This window comes from Gobius niger (assembly GCF_951799975.1).
Source record: "Gobius niger genome assembly, chromosome: 2".
In the NCBI taxonomy this organism is placed as follows: Eukaryota; Metazoa; Chordata; class Actinopteri; order Gobiiformes; family Gobiidae; genus Gobius; species Gobius niger.
In genome coordinates, this window is record NC_136853.1 from 14,375,114 (window position 1) to 14,391,557 (window position 16,444).

General features: G+C 41.7%; 3 protein-coding genes across 3 annotated transcripts in view; 1 reads left to right on the forward strand and 2 right to left on the reverse strand.

The window, feature by feature from the left end:
- Positions 1-3,742: 3,742 nt before the first annotated feature.
- ndr1 (nodal-related 1) lies at positions 3,743-5,010 on the forward strand (the record flags this gene model as incomplete). Its single annotated transcript, XM_079551630.1, has 3 exons — positions 3,743-3,859; positions 4,032-4,759; positions 4,858-5,010. Exons 1-3 carry the CDS (start codon positions 3,748-3,750, stop codon positions 5,008-5,010), a joined length of 993 nt encoding a protein of 330 aa, XP_079407756.1. The 5' UTR covers positions 3,743-3,747.
- Positions 5,011-5,653: 643 nt separating this feature from the next.
- Positions 5,654-10,246, reverse strand: eif4ebp1 (eukaryotic translation initiation factor 4E binding protein 1). The gene is made up of 3 exons (XM_079551765.1): positions 9,975-10,246; positions 6,026-6,205; positions 5,654-5,961 (listed from the first exon to the last, which is right to left on the reverse strand). The coding sequence occupies exons 1-3, from the start codon at positions 10,108-10,110 to the stop codon at positions 5,930-5,932; spliced, it is 348 nt and encodes a 115-aa protein (XP_079407891.1). The 5' UTR covers positions 10,111-10,246; the 3' UTR covers positions 5,654-5,929.
- Positions 10,247-13,427: 3,181 nt separating this feature from the next.
- Positions 13,428-16,444, reverse strand: part of ank1b (ankyrin 1, erythrocytic b) — a 66,815-nt gene continuing 63,798 nt past the window's right edge. The window contains exons 40-43 of the mRNA XM_079551634.1: positions 15,406-16,006; positions 15,187-15,310; positions 14,690-14,758; positions 13,428-14,557 (exon numbers count right to left, since the gene is read on the reverse strand). Coding sequence (XP_079407760.1) covers positions 14,495-14,557; positions 14,690-14,758; positions 15,187-15,310; positions 15,406-16,006 — 857 coding nt within the window. The 3' untranslated portion in view covers positions 13,428-14,494. The remainder of the gene's footprint in view (positions 14,558-14,689; positions 14,759-15,186; positions 15,311-15,405; positions 16,007-16,444) is intronic.

The following is a 16,444-nucleotide window of genomic DNA, read 5'->3' on the forward strand; positions in this document are numbered from 1 at the left end:
AAGGATGGGTTAAATGCAGAGGACAAATTTCCCTACGGGGACAATAAAGCTTTAAATGAGAAATGAGAAAAATGGCATAAACAGATGCGTAAAGATGCCCATGGTACAAGTGCCCGAGTCGACCTTTTGCTATCCAAAGCCAGCAGTGGCTGAGTGTAGTGTTCGTTCTGTTAACTGTTACCTGTTGTTAACTGCGCTGTCCAGCCTGCCGATGCCATATCTGCCTCATTACCCAGCGACATATCGGCTGCTCGCCAGTTTGTTGTGCCCATAGTGAGGATGAAGTCACAGACTGGACAGCCACAATGATACCCTCTCGTTCTCCAGCAAAGAGAGAATCTACCATTTGTAAAACATGGAAATTCACGAGGAGCACAATGTTTATGCAACAGTGGCCGCACGCCGCATACACTTTTTTAGCTCAAGGTTTAAAAAGCCTTTAATACCTTGAAGCCTTGAGTTGTGGGATGTGTCTTTTATATGTGTCTAGTTTAACACGTATGTCTGTGCGATGAGCATGTGCGGACAGAGACGGCGACCGGTGCAGGTATAGACGGTACAGTGTATTGTAGTCAGCCAACATAATAAAAGCACCCAAGCTCTAAGGCAAGACGGCCTGTGTTTTTGCATGCCCAGTTGCCCACATCAAAATTAACAGCGTGAGGTTTAGGAAGTTAACCCCGGGAAGAGAACTACCCGGCCCTGGAGAAGAGGATCTCCCCTGTGTCTCCCAACCAAGGTGGACAAAAGCAGGAACGGTTAACACTTGTGTTATGCACAAACACCCCTCCAGCCCATGCTTTGACACGCTTTACGCATCTGTGGTCCACAGCACCGCTTTTAAGGCTCTCAGACCCCAGACACACTAGCCACGTTCTCTGCGCGTTTATAAACCTGCTCTGCGCAAACGCATGGCCTTTTTGGCGCGTTTTGACATTGACATGATTTCATTGGAAGTGAGTTGGAGCGGCCACACTGTGCGTAACGCGCGCCAGGGGAAACCATTCCTCAAAATAGAACCAATCCTATTATTTCGCCAGTGTGTTTGACCACTCCACCACAGCCTGTCAGGAGTTTATCTCACAATCTAAAGAATTAGATGTAATAGGCCTACGTTGTTATCAATAGGCTATAAGCTTCATTATTGTATTTTCCTTTTTTGTGTACTCGATTATGAATATTGTCTGATACAGGGAAATGTAAAAAACAATATACATATATATATATATATATATATATATATATATATATATATATATATATATATATATATATATATATATATATATATATATATATATATATATATATATATATATATATATATCGTTGATTTTGCATTTTCCTTTAAAAATCTAAAATATAATGAACTATAATGAATGCAAAAGTACTGGTCTAGATTGACCTTTAAGATCTGGTGAAGCTGAACAGGAGAAAATGGCGCAGGTTAAGAGGTACAAGTTATTACACATAGTTACAGAGCACATTATATTGTAGTTAGGAACAATGTACAATATATCAAGGGTACTGTGAAATAAAGTCTTACCAAAAAGCTGTTGTCTAGATGCATTATAGCGTACGCTGTTCAAAATCAAAACATAGAAAGTAAGTAACATTTATTTACAGGCTACAGCACGAAAACTGATGTCAAAGTTGCTACTTCTTTTGTCCTCAGTGCATCATTAAAGGCGACTGGTCAAATGGAAAAATAAGGTTTTGATGCAGGCACATAAAAGCACACGCTTAGAGTGACACTCGTTAAGCCAAACATCACTCTTCAAAAGCATTCAGATTTGTTTTGTTCTTTTTCTTCAATTTGGTTCTTCTTACACAGCGTTTGTTCTCTCCTTTGAGGTCAAATGTCTGGCTTGTTTTATGTGTGAGCCATAATCAGCACCATTGCTATAGAGAACAGTGAATGTCATGTTTAGGCATGTTTGGATCATTGCCAAAGATAGAGATACTAATGGTAATGATAATAATATTAATATAGTCAAAAGTAGTAGTAGCCTGGTGGTAGTAGTAGTAGTAGTAGTAGTTTTTGATGACAAAAAAATGCAAGTCGAAATATATATGTTTGTTGCCTCCCATGTCTTATCAGAAAAAAGTTTCTGATGTTAGGCTTGCCTAAGTGAACTTCAGCCTATACCCTTTAGTTCTGCTTGAATTTGGTATAGAAATTGAATTATGTGGCTATTGTTCTCAAAATAATGGGCATTGTTATGGAAATAATCACATTTTTTAAAGATGGGCATGCACACTCGAGTGTGTGTTTTTGCTTAGGCGTGACAGTCTTTTACACAACTCAATAGTATTGCACGTTTATTTTGTAACTGGTATAAGCTCAGGAATAATCTATATCAAAGTAATGTCAAATGTGTGATGCTGTTGTTATTAGTTATGTTCTCTATGAGGAATACATGTGCAGCAGTGAAATGCACGAGTATTGAAAGTATTGAATATGGGACAGGCTCACATAAGCTCCTCGCTTCAGCCTACTCCTTTTGAGCCACATTACTGTGTAATGATGTGAATTTTGTAAGAACATCTGAATGTAAACAGCCCAAATAAATGTAACTAATATTGTGACAATAACAATAGTTTTGCAATAGCCTATATTGTGAAGACCTAGGTCTTGGCTTTAAGAGGAAACCAGAGCAAAGGTCACGACTCCATGGGAGACACTTTTGGAAATAAATCTCCACGCAGAAACTCTCCAATTGTTGGACGTAATCATTATTTGGAAGCAAATCCTTTAATTTGACCAACATCAAGCACATCATTTTGAATATGTCACCACTGTTAGTCACCTTTATAGGACAGCAATTTGACCTTAGTCCATATGCTGAGAGAGAAGACTTTCAACTTTGTGACAGTTTTTGTTGTGGATAGGTCCAGCCATTTAAGCGATATAAACCTCAGCATTTTGACAGTTATCATAGTAGGCATACAATTCTTAGCTGCACCAACTCAGATTATAGACTGTCTAGAATGTCGTGTTGTGTGAACACAACCTGAATAGTGCCTATAATGTTCAGCCAAGTAGCCTATGTTTAACAATTCACCGCAAGGGCTAAATGCAATGTGGACAAGAATGCGTTTGTGTGAGCTTTATGCTCTAGCTACCAGAGCAAAAGTTGTCTAAACAGTTTTAACACAACCTCTCGCGAGTTTCTTAATGGTAACTAAAGAATAACAACGGCACCTTCCCAACAACAGATCACGGACGCGATTTGCCGAAGTGGTTTCTGATTAAGTCCCATTAATCAGAGCGCAGCAGCGGTGCATCATAATCTCCTTAGCTAATATTGTCATGGGTTCTTATCAAAAGAATAGCCTATCTAACGCGAGTAACGACCACATTCAGCTTTAACACCTATCATCTTCAAAGACAAATTGGTTTCGACCCATAAGCGCCGTGGCCACCTCCGTGGATCACACACCTCCTGACAGGGCACTTCAAAGGCACGAAGATGCTCCACTTGGGTAGGAGTATAAAAGCACAGACTGCTGCTGACTGCGTCCACTGGAATATCTGCGCAACGAACACCATCAAGGAGACTACCGGAGCAAAACGTGATGGATCTATCTTTTCTCATCTTAAGTCTCTTGGTGGATTTGGTTCTGGCTATAGGCGCACGTCGTTTTCCTGGGATGCATCCTTACGCGGTACTACGGCAGAGGAGCGCACGGTCGCGGCCTCAGTCCATTCGCCTGCCGCTCTACATGATGCAGCTGTATCGCACTATGCTCACCGAGGATCGCGCCAGAGGGCCAAAGGTCGGTTCGAGCCATTCAGCGACAGAGGACAACCGGGGCCTGCATGACTCCGACTCCGTCACCAGTCTAGTAGCTAAGAGTAAGTATCAATTACATATTTGTAAATGTTTACAGGAAGCCTGTCGTTTTTAAAGGGGGGGGGAGTTGATTTTATTTTGATAACTAAGTGCTTAGCTATTTTTGGTAGATTTTTAAATAGGTATTGTGGTCATTTTGTGTGTGTCTATAACCATTTCCCCCTCTTTTTGCAGCCTGTCAGCAGATTGGACACCACTGGTCAGTCACCTTTGACGTGTCTTCCATGGCTTCAAGTGACAATGTCCAACTTGCTGAACTCCGCATCCGTCTCCCTGCCTTCAACCAGTCGTCTCAGGCCTCAGTGGACATCTATCACCACTGTGTTGGGTCAAACTGCCCTAAGGAGCCAGTGTTTCTGGGCAGAGTCCAGGCAAGACCGAGCTCCATGATGTCCCCGTCCTCTTGGAAAGTGTTCAACATGACTGAGCTACTGCTGGACTGGCTGCAGGATGGATATCCAGCTGGCAGGGCCCAAGAGCAACACAGAGAAGACCAGCAGGTGGTTCAGCACTCGACTACTGACCGGGTCATGATGGTGGTCTTCACCAGGCAGAGCTCCACCAGCCAGCGGACACCCACTCTCATTCGCACAGCTGAGCACTCCAAATACGTTCAGATGGACGGCAGCACCAAGAGGAGTGGCCGGAGCAAGAGGCACCAGGAATACTATCACCGCAGTGACCAACAGAGGCAGCGGGTGGCTGGGGCGGCTCATGTAGGTCAGCCCACAGAGGACAAGAGCCCCCTGTGCAGAAAAGTGGACATGTGGGTGGACTTTGATAAGCTTGGCTGGAATGAGTGGATTGTGTATCCCAGACGCTACAATGCTTTTCGCTGTGAAGGGAGATGCCCCTCGCCTGTGGATGAAACCTTCACTCCAACCAACCACGCATACATGCAGGTAAGACACAGCTTTTACAATCATGACTGATTTGGCTTAACAGTATTTTCTGTTTCACCTGAAGCAAATGTTATAATAATGGACTTTACTCTTTCTAGAGCTTGCTGAAACTGCATCACCCGGACAAAGTGCCTTGTGTGTCCTGTGTTCCCACACGCTTGGCGCCTCTCTCCATGTTGTACTACGAGACTGGGAAGATGGTGATGAGGCATCATGAGAACATGATCGTGGAGGAGTGCGGCTGCCACTAAAAACACAGTAGAAGAACACCCAAAGGCACTTGACAGGAATGTCCAACAGAGACGGAGGCTTCTGCTTCGAGACATTGCTCTTTAAATTATTTTGGAACTTTTTTTGTTGTTTATTCCTGCCATGGTTGAACTACATTCAATCATCAGACGAGTGAGAGGATTACCAGCACAGACTGAAATATTTAAAACTATTAATGGAAGAATACAGCGATATGGCAGAAGGGCAACTGACTTAAGCACTAGTAGGGTAATCAAATGTTATTGTAAATGTACCTGAGGTCAAATATTATTGTAAATGTACCTGAGGTCAAATGTTGTAGCTCATGTAATGTATATGAGTCATATTGACTCCCCTGTATAATAACACAATAAGTTATTTCTTATCTTGTGTATTGTGTTTACTATACTTTTATTGCCCGTTAATGTATGATTCCGATTGTTATGGGAAAATACACCAACTGAGCTCTATATACAATGCCATATATTTATTCAAGTAAAATATAACATTCAAGTTTTTAAGAAAAAAAAAAACACTCAAAATCCTGATCAAATACAGCAGACAAATTACAACCAATCAACAAACCAACACCATGTTGGTTTGTCACACATCACGCAGAGAAACCAAGACCAGAAAAACATATTAAGTATGTTTTGGTTTGTTTTTAAACCATATATATCCAAAAGTTTATTTGTTATTGCTATAACAACCTCTCATTTAAGGCACCAAAAACTACATACTGTATTTAAGACTTTGTTAATCCGAGGATACTATTATGGGAGTACAAAAGTAACTCATTACTAAACAGTACAATTTACTGTCTTTTACAACAAAATCCACATATTTTTTATAGAAGTAAATAAAATACTACAAATAATAAAAATAAAAATGTGAACTATTGTTGATTCTGGCAGCAACTTGTCAGATGTCCATTTCAAACTGGGCCTCCTCTCCTGCAAGGACATTTCATACAGTGAGAAAGAAGTACACAGAGTCAAATAGGACAAAAGAATTTACCTGCGCCCATCTCCTCCTGGATATGTTCAGTGTTGCATCTAACTGTGGCTTCAGGCTGTTCGGGTTCGGCTTTCAGGGGTCGTGTCACTCCTGGGATATCCGGCAGTTTGGGAGGGGTTCTGGTCAGGGGAGAGGTCCGGCACTGCAGCAGGAACTTACGGTCATAGATGATTCTGGTTCCTAAAAAGTTTAAATAAGAGTGACATTTATTTCCATTTTTAGGAATCGGTAATGACAGCATGGAATTAAACAAGTAAATCTCTCTCTCCTTTCAGTCATCCTTCAGACTTAGACTGATTCACAAAAGAAATTGAGAAGAAAATACATTTTTGCAGTAGCTTAAATAGTGATCTTAGAAACAAAAAAATATAGTGATGACTATATTTTTTGGGGGAATATTGTACATTCCCAAAATTTGTACATTTTGGGAATGTACAAATTCCCCCAAATCTGGGAATTTGTACACATTTACTCTAATAAAAAATTAATTAGGATGATGAAATGTAAAATATTCAATATGTTTAAAAAAAATAATAATAATAATAACAATAATGCAGTGTAAATGAATGACAATGGGTGAAATGTTGTGGGGAGGGTTGGGTCACACTGAAGACATTGATGCCCAAAGCCTTTCATAATGCACCTGTACATCTGTAAATTCCTATGAATGTTTACATGTTATGGCCAATAAAAATATGATCAAATGTAAATGTTTGGGTGGTATTAGTTTAAGCAGATACTGTTTGATCATTCCTGTGATTTTGATGAAGATCAGTCCACATTTGACCACAATGTGACCAATTTAGGCAGAAATGTGCTTCTTGCCATTGTATGTGACCCAACCCACCTGCTCGACCCAAATTCATTAAAAAAAACTCCCCTGTATTACTGACATAAATATAAGAAAAAATGTCACACATGATTTTTTCCTTCCATATTTTCATAACAATGAAGCAAATTGCTTCTATTTTCAATACATGAGGACAATTAGGCACAAACAATCATACCTTATCGTACTCACTTTTTCCACATTTTGTTACAGTGGCCTTATTCCAAAATGGATTTTAAATAAAATCCTCAATCTACACACAATACCCCATTATGACAAGGAATTAGAAAGCTTTCTAATTTATTAAAAATAAATCAAATGTAAATAAGTATTCAAGCCCTTGGCTGTGACACTCCAAACTGAGCTCAGGAGAATCCTGTTTCCACTGATAGTCATTGAGGTGTTTCTACAACTTGACTGAAGTCCACCAGATGTACTTTTCTGGACTTGACTTGGAAAGGCACACACCTGTCCTGAAGTCAAAGGAATTGTCTGTAGACTCCGAGACAGGTTTGTATCGAGGCACAGATCTGGGTAAAGGTACATCAAAATTGTTGCAGCATTGAAGATTTTGGATTAATTTTATTCAGATATTTAAATATTTAACATTTATATGTTGCCTGAAATGGAATAGGTAGAAGCTCAGGCTTATTGTGCCTATCCCAGTGTTTTACAAAACAAGATCCTGAAGAGCACAGTGGCCTCCATCATTTGTTAATGATTTGGAGGAGATTGAGAAGGGCCTTGATCAAGGAGGTCAGACAGAGCTCCAGCTTTATTCGGAGTAAATGGGAGAACATTACAGACAACCATCTTTGTCTACCAGGCCCTGTCGGGTAGAGTGGCCAGACAGAAGCCTCTCCTCAGTAGAAACCAAGATAGAACTATTTGGCCTGAATGCCAAGTGTCACGTGACTCACGTCTGGAGGAAACCAGATTCATCGCAAATACCATGAAGCATAGTGGTGGCAGCATCATGCTGTGGGGATGTTATTCAGCGACAGGAACTGGGAGACTAGCCAAGATGCATTTTTTTCCTAGGATGGGATGGGAAATGCCACATTTGATTTTGAGAACAACCCTAGTTTAAACTGATCCAAACTACCCGAAGACAGAAACCTAACCCTAACCTTGAAAACACTAAAAAAACTAATGGAAAAAGCCCTTTCCCATCCTAGGAAAAAAAAAATTGCAGCCAAGATAGAGGGAAAGGTGAATGCAGCAATGTACAGAGACATCCTGGAGAAAAACCTTCTCCAGAGACTTTCCCCTCGACTCGAAGCACGCAGCGAAGATAACGGAGGAGGTGCCCCACCAAAATACTGAATAAAGGGTGTGAATGCAATATTTCAGTTATTTACTTTTAATAAATATGCAACACATTCTAAAAAACATTTTCCACTTTGTCATTATAGGGTATTGTATGGAGTGTGTACAGCTACAGTAGGTAGGACAGTTAAGACTACAACGTTTTTCTGCACATGGCATTTTCCCAGGCACACAGCTGCTGACCCATTTATTTTTTCCTTGATCGAGTCTACTCACGATGTGACGTATGTATGTGCAACTTTGATAAATAATGAAATGAAAACTGCACAGCTTTTAAGTCAGGCTTTCTTTGGATAAACATGAGGTGTGTGTCAGCATTCCCACAACTTTTTCTCTCTCATTTTGAATAAACTTTAGCACTGGTCGTGGTTATTAGGTTTGTAAAGTGCAAGAAGCCTGACATATTCACACCTGAAATGATTCAATAAACAACAACTTTAAGATTCCTCAGCGTACGCTTAGGTGACTACTGCCAAAAACAAATAAATACTACAAATAGGCTAGATTTGAGAAAGTGTTATTTTCTAACTGTAAAGCACTTTGGCGACTGTCATGGTTATTTAAACGTGCTATTTTATGTGCGATACAAATACAATTCTGGACTAGATTTGGACTACACTCCAAACATGGTGCAAAAGTTGGGGTATTATTATTGTCACGGAGTATCGCTGATCCTGACTTTGAAAGCAACTTAATACTTTCACTCTGGTAACGTGGGAAGAGCAGCCAAACTTTACACTGAAGAAAGAGTAACATTGCTTTCAATAATTTTACTCAAGTAGACGTACAAAGTAGTAACAATAACATAATTACACAAGTAAGAGTACAAAAGGACATGGAGAACAAGAACAATTGTTTGATCATTCATCATGTTTGATTTCGGTTTCAGTAAAGACATTTATTATACGGATCAACATAAAAAATGAAGTGTCACTTCCAAAGAAAAAGATGATGATTTTGTTTTTTTAAAGAAGCTTTTGCCACTTTATGAACTCACAGTGGAACGGGTCACTTTGATAAAACTCGATTAGGAGTACAGATACAATATAATAGAAGTAGAAGTAGAAGTAAAGGGTAGTATAATAACAAAAATGCAACTGAGTATGACCCACCTGTATTAACGGAAATAGATTACTACTCTATAATATAGTATTACAATTAAAATGTATGGATGACTGGAAAGGATTTGTCATTTCTGGCAAAGTGGATGACAAACAAATATATGTATTACTATTAATATATTATCAGTTTCAACTGAGGGCATGGACAGTGTGTATTACTAACGCTATAGCGCAGTTATGCTGCAGCATTGGGCAGCATGAGGAACTTAAACGTTGCACAATTTTCTGTCAAGTATGAGTTGCAAGAGTAGGTGACGAAACAATAACAACACCTTAGGGTGATTGTCAGTCAGTTTCCAGATATTCAACCATACCGGACTTTTGGATGATTGTCAAACAGTGGACAATCTGCTGTCCTGCTGTCCTACTGTCCTACTGTCTTGCTGTCCTACTGTCCTGTTGTCCTGCTGTCCTAATACTGTCCTGCTGTCCTACTGTCCTAATACTGTCCTGCTGTCCTGCTGTCCTACTGTCCTGCTGTCCTACTGTCCTACTGTCCTGCTGTCCTACTGTCCTACTGTCCTAATACTGTCCTGCTGTCCTACTGTCCTGCTGTCCTGCTGTCCTGCTGTCCTACTGTCCTGCTGTCCTACTGTCCTGCTGTCCTGCTGTCCAACTGTCCTATGCACTAGGCTGCTGGTCTTTTGCGTGACACAACCCAGGACTTTACCTCCGGGCGTCGTGCTGAACAGAGTTCCCCCCGGAGTGGTGGAGTAGTCCTGGGGCATGTGGGCAGCATCTAGGATGGCCACCCGCCGGACAGCCGGTATGTCCCGGCATCTTGTGCTCTGGCCGCCTGCCGACATGTCGAACAGCCCCGCGCTGAATGCCAAAGCTCCGCGGAATGGTGGGAAAGGACGTGGTAGCGCGTGGCAACTGCTGCAGGAGCTGAGCTGATGCTAACACGTGGTCCAGCAAATCCAAAACACCAAGCACTTCCTGCAAAACAGCACGTGCGCCGCGGCGCTCTGATTGGCTGAGGCCAGGGGCGTCACAGAGTTGTTTTTGTTTACTCCCTAACTTTTACATCATTTCCAATAAAATTATCTTTTCCCCATATATCTATGCCTATTACACACACAGTTGGTGAAAAAAATCAGCTTCTTGTTTCTTTAAAAATGATTGCACTCTTTTCCGTGAAAGATTCTGTCAGACATCTATAAAAAGCACCACAGCAAACGCACAAGTATGTCACATGTTTTATTTATTTCTGTAAATGTTTTGAGCTGGTGTACAGGGTAGAGATGATTTATACATATCTTCATTTGATTGAAAGGCTTGTACATATTCACCATTGTTCCTCCTCTCTCCAGGACCATACAAAAGGAAAGAAAACAAGTGGTCATAGCTACAGAGCCTCTACATGCCCCATCATGAGGGCATATGCTTCGACTACATAATGCTTAAAGAACACCAGAACAACTATATGAGGGTGCATAGCATTCTAATTAAATATATATATATTTTTTATCATATATTTATACATACATTTTCATAAAAAGATGTTTTGTGCATGTGCGCTGTTGCATTCCTTAGGATATCTATTATGATATTGCGTTTACATTGTCATGTATCTGTTCTAAAAGAGTACAGGTGAACTTCATTTTTTTTTTTTTTTTTTCCACAATTAAAAATGGTACAATACTCAGTAGGTTACCACACATCTCAAGCCCAGAAAACGTTTCACCCAGTCACACAACATACTAGCGGAGTCAAACTACTTAGTGTGGTACAAATTGTTAAGTACGTTTGAATATTTTTAATTGAAAGTTTTACTCAAAAAGGCTATTTGTGATACTCAATCAGTATTTCAGATATCACTAAAGCTTTTTTTTAATATGCTTGGATGCAAATAATAGATCTGACGTCGCAATAGTTTGAGGGCGGACTTTTGATTTAGTTAATATGAGTGAAAACAATAACTATCAGCGTCAAAATTATTATTATTATTTTTAAACAAAAGCGCTAATGGGTCAAATCTTGGAATAGTGTCGTTATATGCATCTGAAATACTTGTGTTCAATTCTTATGAAGAATCTACTTTAAACGACTGAACATCTCTCTGTTTAAATTCAACACAGCAGAACTTGCTCGAAAGTGATCGCTTTGGTGTGTCACTGAAATACTGGATTTACACCAAATGACCCAATAACTCTCTCAATTTTATGCTGAACTATTACAAATCAAAGGACAGAATTGTCACTCAAACATTTTGAACAGACAGAGATGTCAGCTCTTGCTACTCCTTTCTGTGCAAAGAATGGCTGACTTTTTGGTTTGATATGAATAGACAAAGGCCCTATACCTGATGTTGTTTCCTGTAGTGGATTTGTCCTTCAGTATAATGTAAAAGCAAATTTGTATTTTATTTTTATGAAGCCTTTAAGTATGAAGCCTTTGAGCAAGTAGCTAGTTGTTGTCGCGTTTACATTACTGTGACTGTATTGCTCGCTGAAAGTTGTGAAACATCCTTATAAACTCATCCCTGTTGAGAATTGGAAAAAAAAAAAAAAAGGAACAAAAAAATCAGGTATAGGTCCTTCAAAACACACATGCATGCATCTTTTCAACTACTCTGTGTCCTTTCTCATGCTCACAGCAGCAAGACCTTTACATCCGAGAAGGATCTAGGACACTCCGGGGAGATAAAAGTAAAACGTTTTTTGACTGTGCAGAACTGAAAAGACCTGAGTGGCGTAACAGTGGAAAAATGTGTCATATGTAGCAAACATATTATATTCCACGGGCTGAGTATGTACATGTCACTACAGTCATTCAGCGTGTCATTCAGGCTACAATAGCATTTACAGTACTTCTTGGAAAACATGATAGAATCTGTGTGCTACTATGATATGACCCCCTCAGGGCGCCGCCGCTGAAGAGGATACGGGCGTCTGGAAGAGGAACACACTCAACAAGCGGATCGCGGACTGTGGCGCACGTACCACGGCTTCAATTGAGCCTTTATTCGTCGCTTATGCTTTTGCAAAACACATACGTCAGCTTGGAAAAGATTTGGTCCGATGTAGGTTTAGTTTAGACCCAGTTCGATCCTGTGAAGGGGTGCTTGGGAAGTCGAATCATTTACGACAGGGGTGTCCAAACTTTTTTCTGAAGTGTACACAGGGTGAAGGGCCATAGATCGGTGGTTAGTGCCGCAAAACCTTTGACTAGCAGAGGTTTTAATTGTGCCCCACACCTTTATTTATGCTCAAAACCTTCATGCCAGCTCTGTCTCACAGTAAAAGGTTAGCTGTTTGGTTAGAATTGTGTAGAATTATTACATTTCAAATAAAAAAAGGACTATCTCTGATGATGTGTCCCGATTCAGCAAGAAGGCAGAGGGCCACCAACAATTGGTCTGAGGGCCGCATTTGGCCACCGGGCCGGACTTTGGACACCCCTGATTTACGAGGTGTTTTTTTTTGGTGTGAATAGCTTGAGAAGCGTTGCACTGAAAAGGCATAGATCTCATGTGAGGAGGGTACGTTCAAAGCAAAAGTGAAATCCAAAAAAAAAGTAAAAAGAAAGAAACCGATGACGGATGAAAGCACGCTTATCAGCTTCCCTCTTTGACAGCAGCGATGAGTGAGCATTTCCTGATTGTTTAGTTTGCTACGTTTTGTGCTGAAAGAGAAATGTTTCACAGTCTCAAATCTATCACAACTTACTGACATCAAAACCCATATACAGATACATCGTTGTGGCTATGGCGAAACGCACATCACCGATGACTCGTTCCAATGTCAGCCAAACTCTAGGTTTTCTGGGTTTGTTATTGTGCATTTGTAAATGAATGAAACGCATTCATTTGCTTCATTTTTTGTTGGTGATGTATTAGAATTGCGTAACAAAAACGATTGCGACATGTGAGAAGGGCCAGTCACTGATCCTTACGTCTAATTCGGACTGGGTTATGAAGACGTGATTGCTATAGATTCCTTACTATTTTCCACGTGTGTGTGTGTGTGTGTGTGTGTGTGTTTGCTCTTTTTGTTCATCTTCACAGTTCAAAAGTCGAATGAAAATGAGACAATCACAGTACTGTCTGATCCTAACCTAATGAGAGTAAGCAATAGCCACGCTGCTCCACAACACCACAGTCCTTCAATATACAGACCGAGGTCCACAGCACTCAAGTTAGGTGAAAAAACCAAAAGAAATGTGGAAAGCTACAGAAATCAGGGATGTCCGACGCCTTTGACAGAAACATATCGGAAAAACAACAACAACAACAACAACATCATCAACATTAACAACAAAAAAATACCAAGAAGAAACTGCATTTGGTCTGTGGATTTTAGCAAGGAGCAAGGGAAGGTGGGACAAGCTATAGGCAATCATACCCAAAACATTCCTTTGTCTGAAAAAACTTGGCAGCGAACCGACTCAGCTCACGTCAAGTCAACCAATATTTTACACCGGGCGAATTGGATCTGAGGGGAACACGTACAAGTAAGCGCACACACACGGGGGTACTCACAAGCAAGGAAGCACAGTGGCTTTCTCATTCTGGCACTGAGCACGCCATGACACCACGCGGGGACGACGAGCCAATCGCGGGGCATGGCTCAGCACCAAGCCAGAAGCAGTTAACACATGCGGTAGAGAAAAAGTTTACGCACCTACGCACATACACACAGACAAAGCATAGAGTGCATATATCACATTGAGAAGAGCTGGGAGAGGGTCCAGTCAAGAAGCACTGGTTTGGGCTCAGCAGATGCGCGGCTGTTTACTGTCCAGAGTTTTTTGGGGGGCCGATTTTGGCTCAAGTTATTGGACTTGTACTTGCAGACACAAACCATTCCAGCGAGGGGAATGTTCCCAATGGGTCCGTAATCCAAGCGGGCCATCCTGCTTCACCCCTTCTGTTAGATAATGATAGTTCCAAAGGTCAAAAGGCATGCACCAGCAGTAATCATGCGGCTATAGTTCACAGGAAGCACTATTTGTTGCTTTTTTTTTTTTTTTTTTTGTTTCTTGCGGGTGATTTACTTTTTTTTTATAAAAAAAAAAATCATGCCTTAGATTATTTGATTTGTTTCTTCTTTACAAATGTTATAAAACTACACGTTGAACTCCTCTTTCCGATCGTTTTGTTAGTCGACAGAACCTCCTTGTTCCCCCGCGTCACATACTGAGGATAATTCTGTTAGCGTCAGTGTTTGTTAGTTTTAACGTCTACGCTCATTTTCCACGCCGCTCAGGTTGTCGTTTTGTGGAGGATGGTTTGGCAGTAGCTTTCCGCTCCTGCAACAACAGAGAAGAAGACACAGGGGGAAAATACTGTTTATCTAAAGCCTTCCTGCATTATTTCAAGACTTTGCATAGAAACATGCTAAGATCTTGAAAGAAATTGCCTGTAATGATTAAACACATCACCTTTCTCACAAGCACAGGGGCGTGTTCCTCCGTCCGTGTTTCAACTGCACATTCTTCTTTTTCTTCCCTCTGTATCAACACAATTATGAATATATCTCAATATATATATATAACAATAGTAAAGCAACTTGTAAAGCTGATGTAAAAAAAGAAACATCAATGGTGTCTCTATGTGTGCATGGTGCAACACATCTGACTGCTCGTCATCAAAACGTGTCATTTTGATGATTGCTGTGTAGTTGAGTGAAAAACTAACGATGGTTTTGAGCAAAACTCAAACTGAGTGACCTCCGCGCCATCAGTTAGTCGCATGATGATGGGCTGGAGTGGCTTGCAGAGATCAGTCGCTATAGAAACCTGACCTGGCCCTGTGTGTACTCTTTGTCCCATAGTGGTGGCCTTTCCTCATGTTGGGAAAAGCCCAGCCCCCTTTCAAAGGGTTGTGTGCCCTGTGGGTATCGGCCCCTCAGCACATGAGAATACCCAGAGTCACACACCGAAGTCAGCACCGCCTCCTGGGATTCACGCAGACTGTCCCGGCCTGTGGACACTGAACCCACCCAGCCCGAAAGGGAATCCTTCTCTGGGAGATAGGGCTGGAAAGCTCCCCCTCCTCCAACCCTGCAGGATCACACAAAACAGATACAGCTTGTATTGGTAAGAATAAATAATAATACAAATAAGACGGAAGACAACAATATTTCACTGAAGTTTACCGGTTGTCTCCGTTGTGCTCTGAAGCTCGGCTCAGTCCCGTGATGTCCTGCTGGCCTGAAACAACAGAAATCCCTGCACCTGAACCCAGCCCTCCAGACTCCCCTCTCCTGCCCTCCGACCTCTGACCTCCCAGCTGGCCGTTCAGGTTGACCTTGGGCACGGCCCCGCTGGCTCGGATCCTGTCTCGGTCAGACAGAGCTGTGAGAGGCTCTGGCGTGACCTCCTCCTCCTCTACCTCTACCTCTATCTCCTCCTCTTCCTCCTCCTCCTCCAGCTCCATGATAGAACCACTGGCCCCGCTGGCTCCGCTGCTGGGGCGCCCTAAGCTGCAGGGGAGGGACAGCGTGGCCCCCTCTGAGTCATCTGCCCGGCTGCTGCCATCCAGTGACGAGTCCTCCACAGTGACCAGAGAGGGGCTCACCCCTGCGGGCCACACCTGCACGTCCGACATCTCCATGAGCGTGTCCTCTTCTGTGGTGGCTATAGGTGCACACTCCAGACTGGACACCTCCTGCCAGTAAGGCTCTACGTTGAGAGGCGAGGGTAGGCTGTACTGCAGGGAGGCAGGGGACAGCAGCTCCTCTTGCACCAACCCATAACCTGCATGGACAAGAGGGGCGAGACCACACACTAACACCAGCACAGCCAGGCTCAGGGCTCTGCTATGTCCCAATGTTATGGATTCAACATGATTTGCTACTTCCACTTAAATAGATTAGACTATTTGAGATGTAACAAAGAACAGTTGCCAACATTATAGTTTGACAATGCTGATAAGCATGGGGAAATTCACTTTAAGTATCTACAGCAGCTACACTGTACATTGAATAATAAATCTAACGCTTTTAGATTTATTCCTCACTGGGACACAGCAGTAACATTGACAAATAATTGTGTTTAATGTCGAGTGAGTGGACAAGAACGTCGTCTAACTACACGTGATCAGTTCATTACAGTAAAAAGGGGAAGTGCTGAGTGTTTGTGGGGTTGGCACGATATTCAATTTCATATTTAATACTGAATTTAATAGAAAGCCAT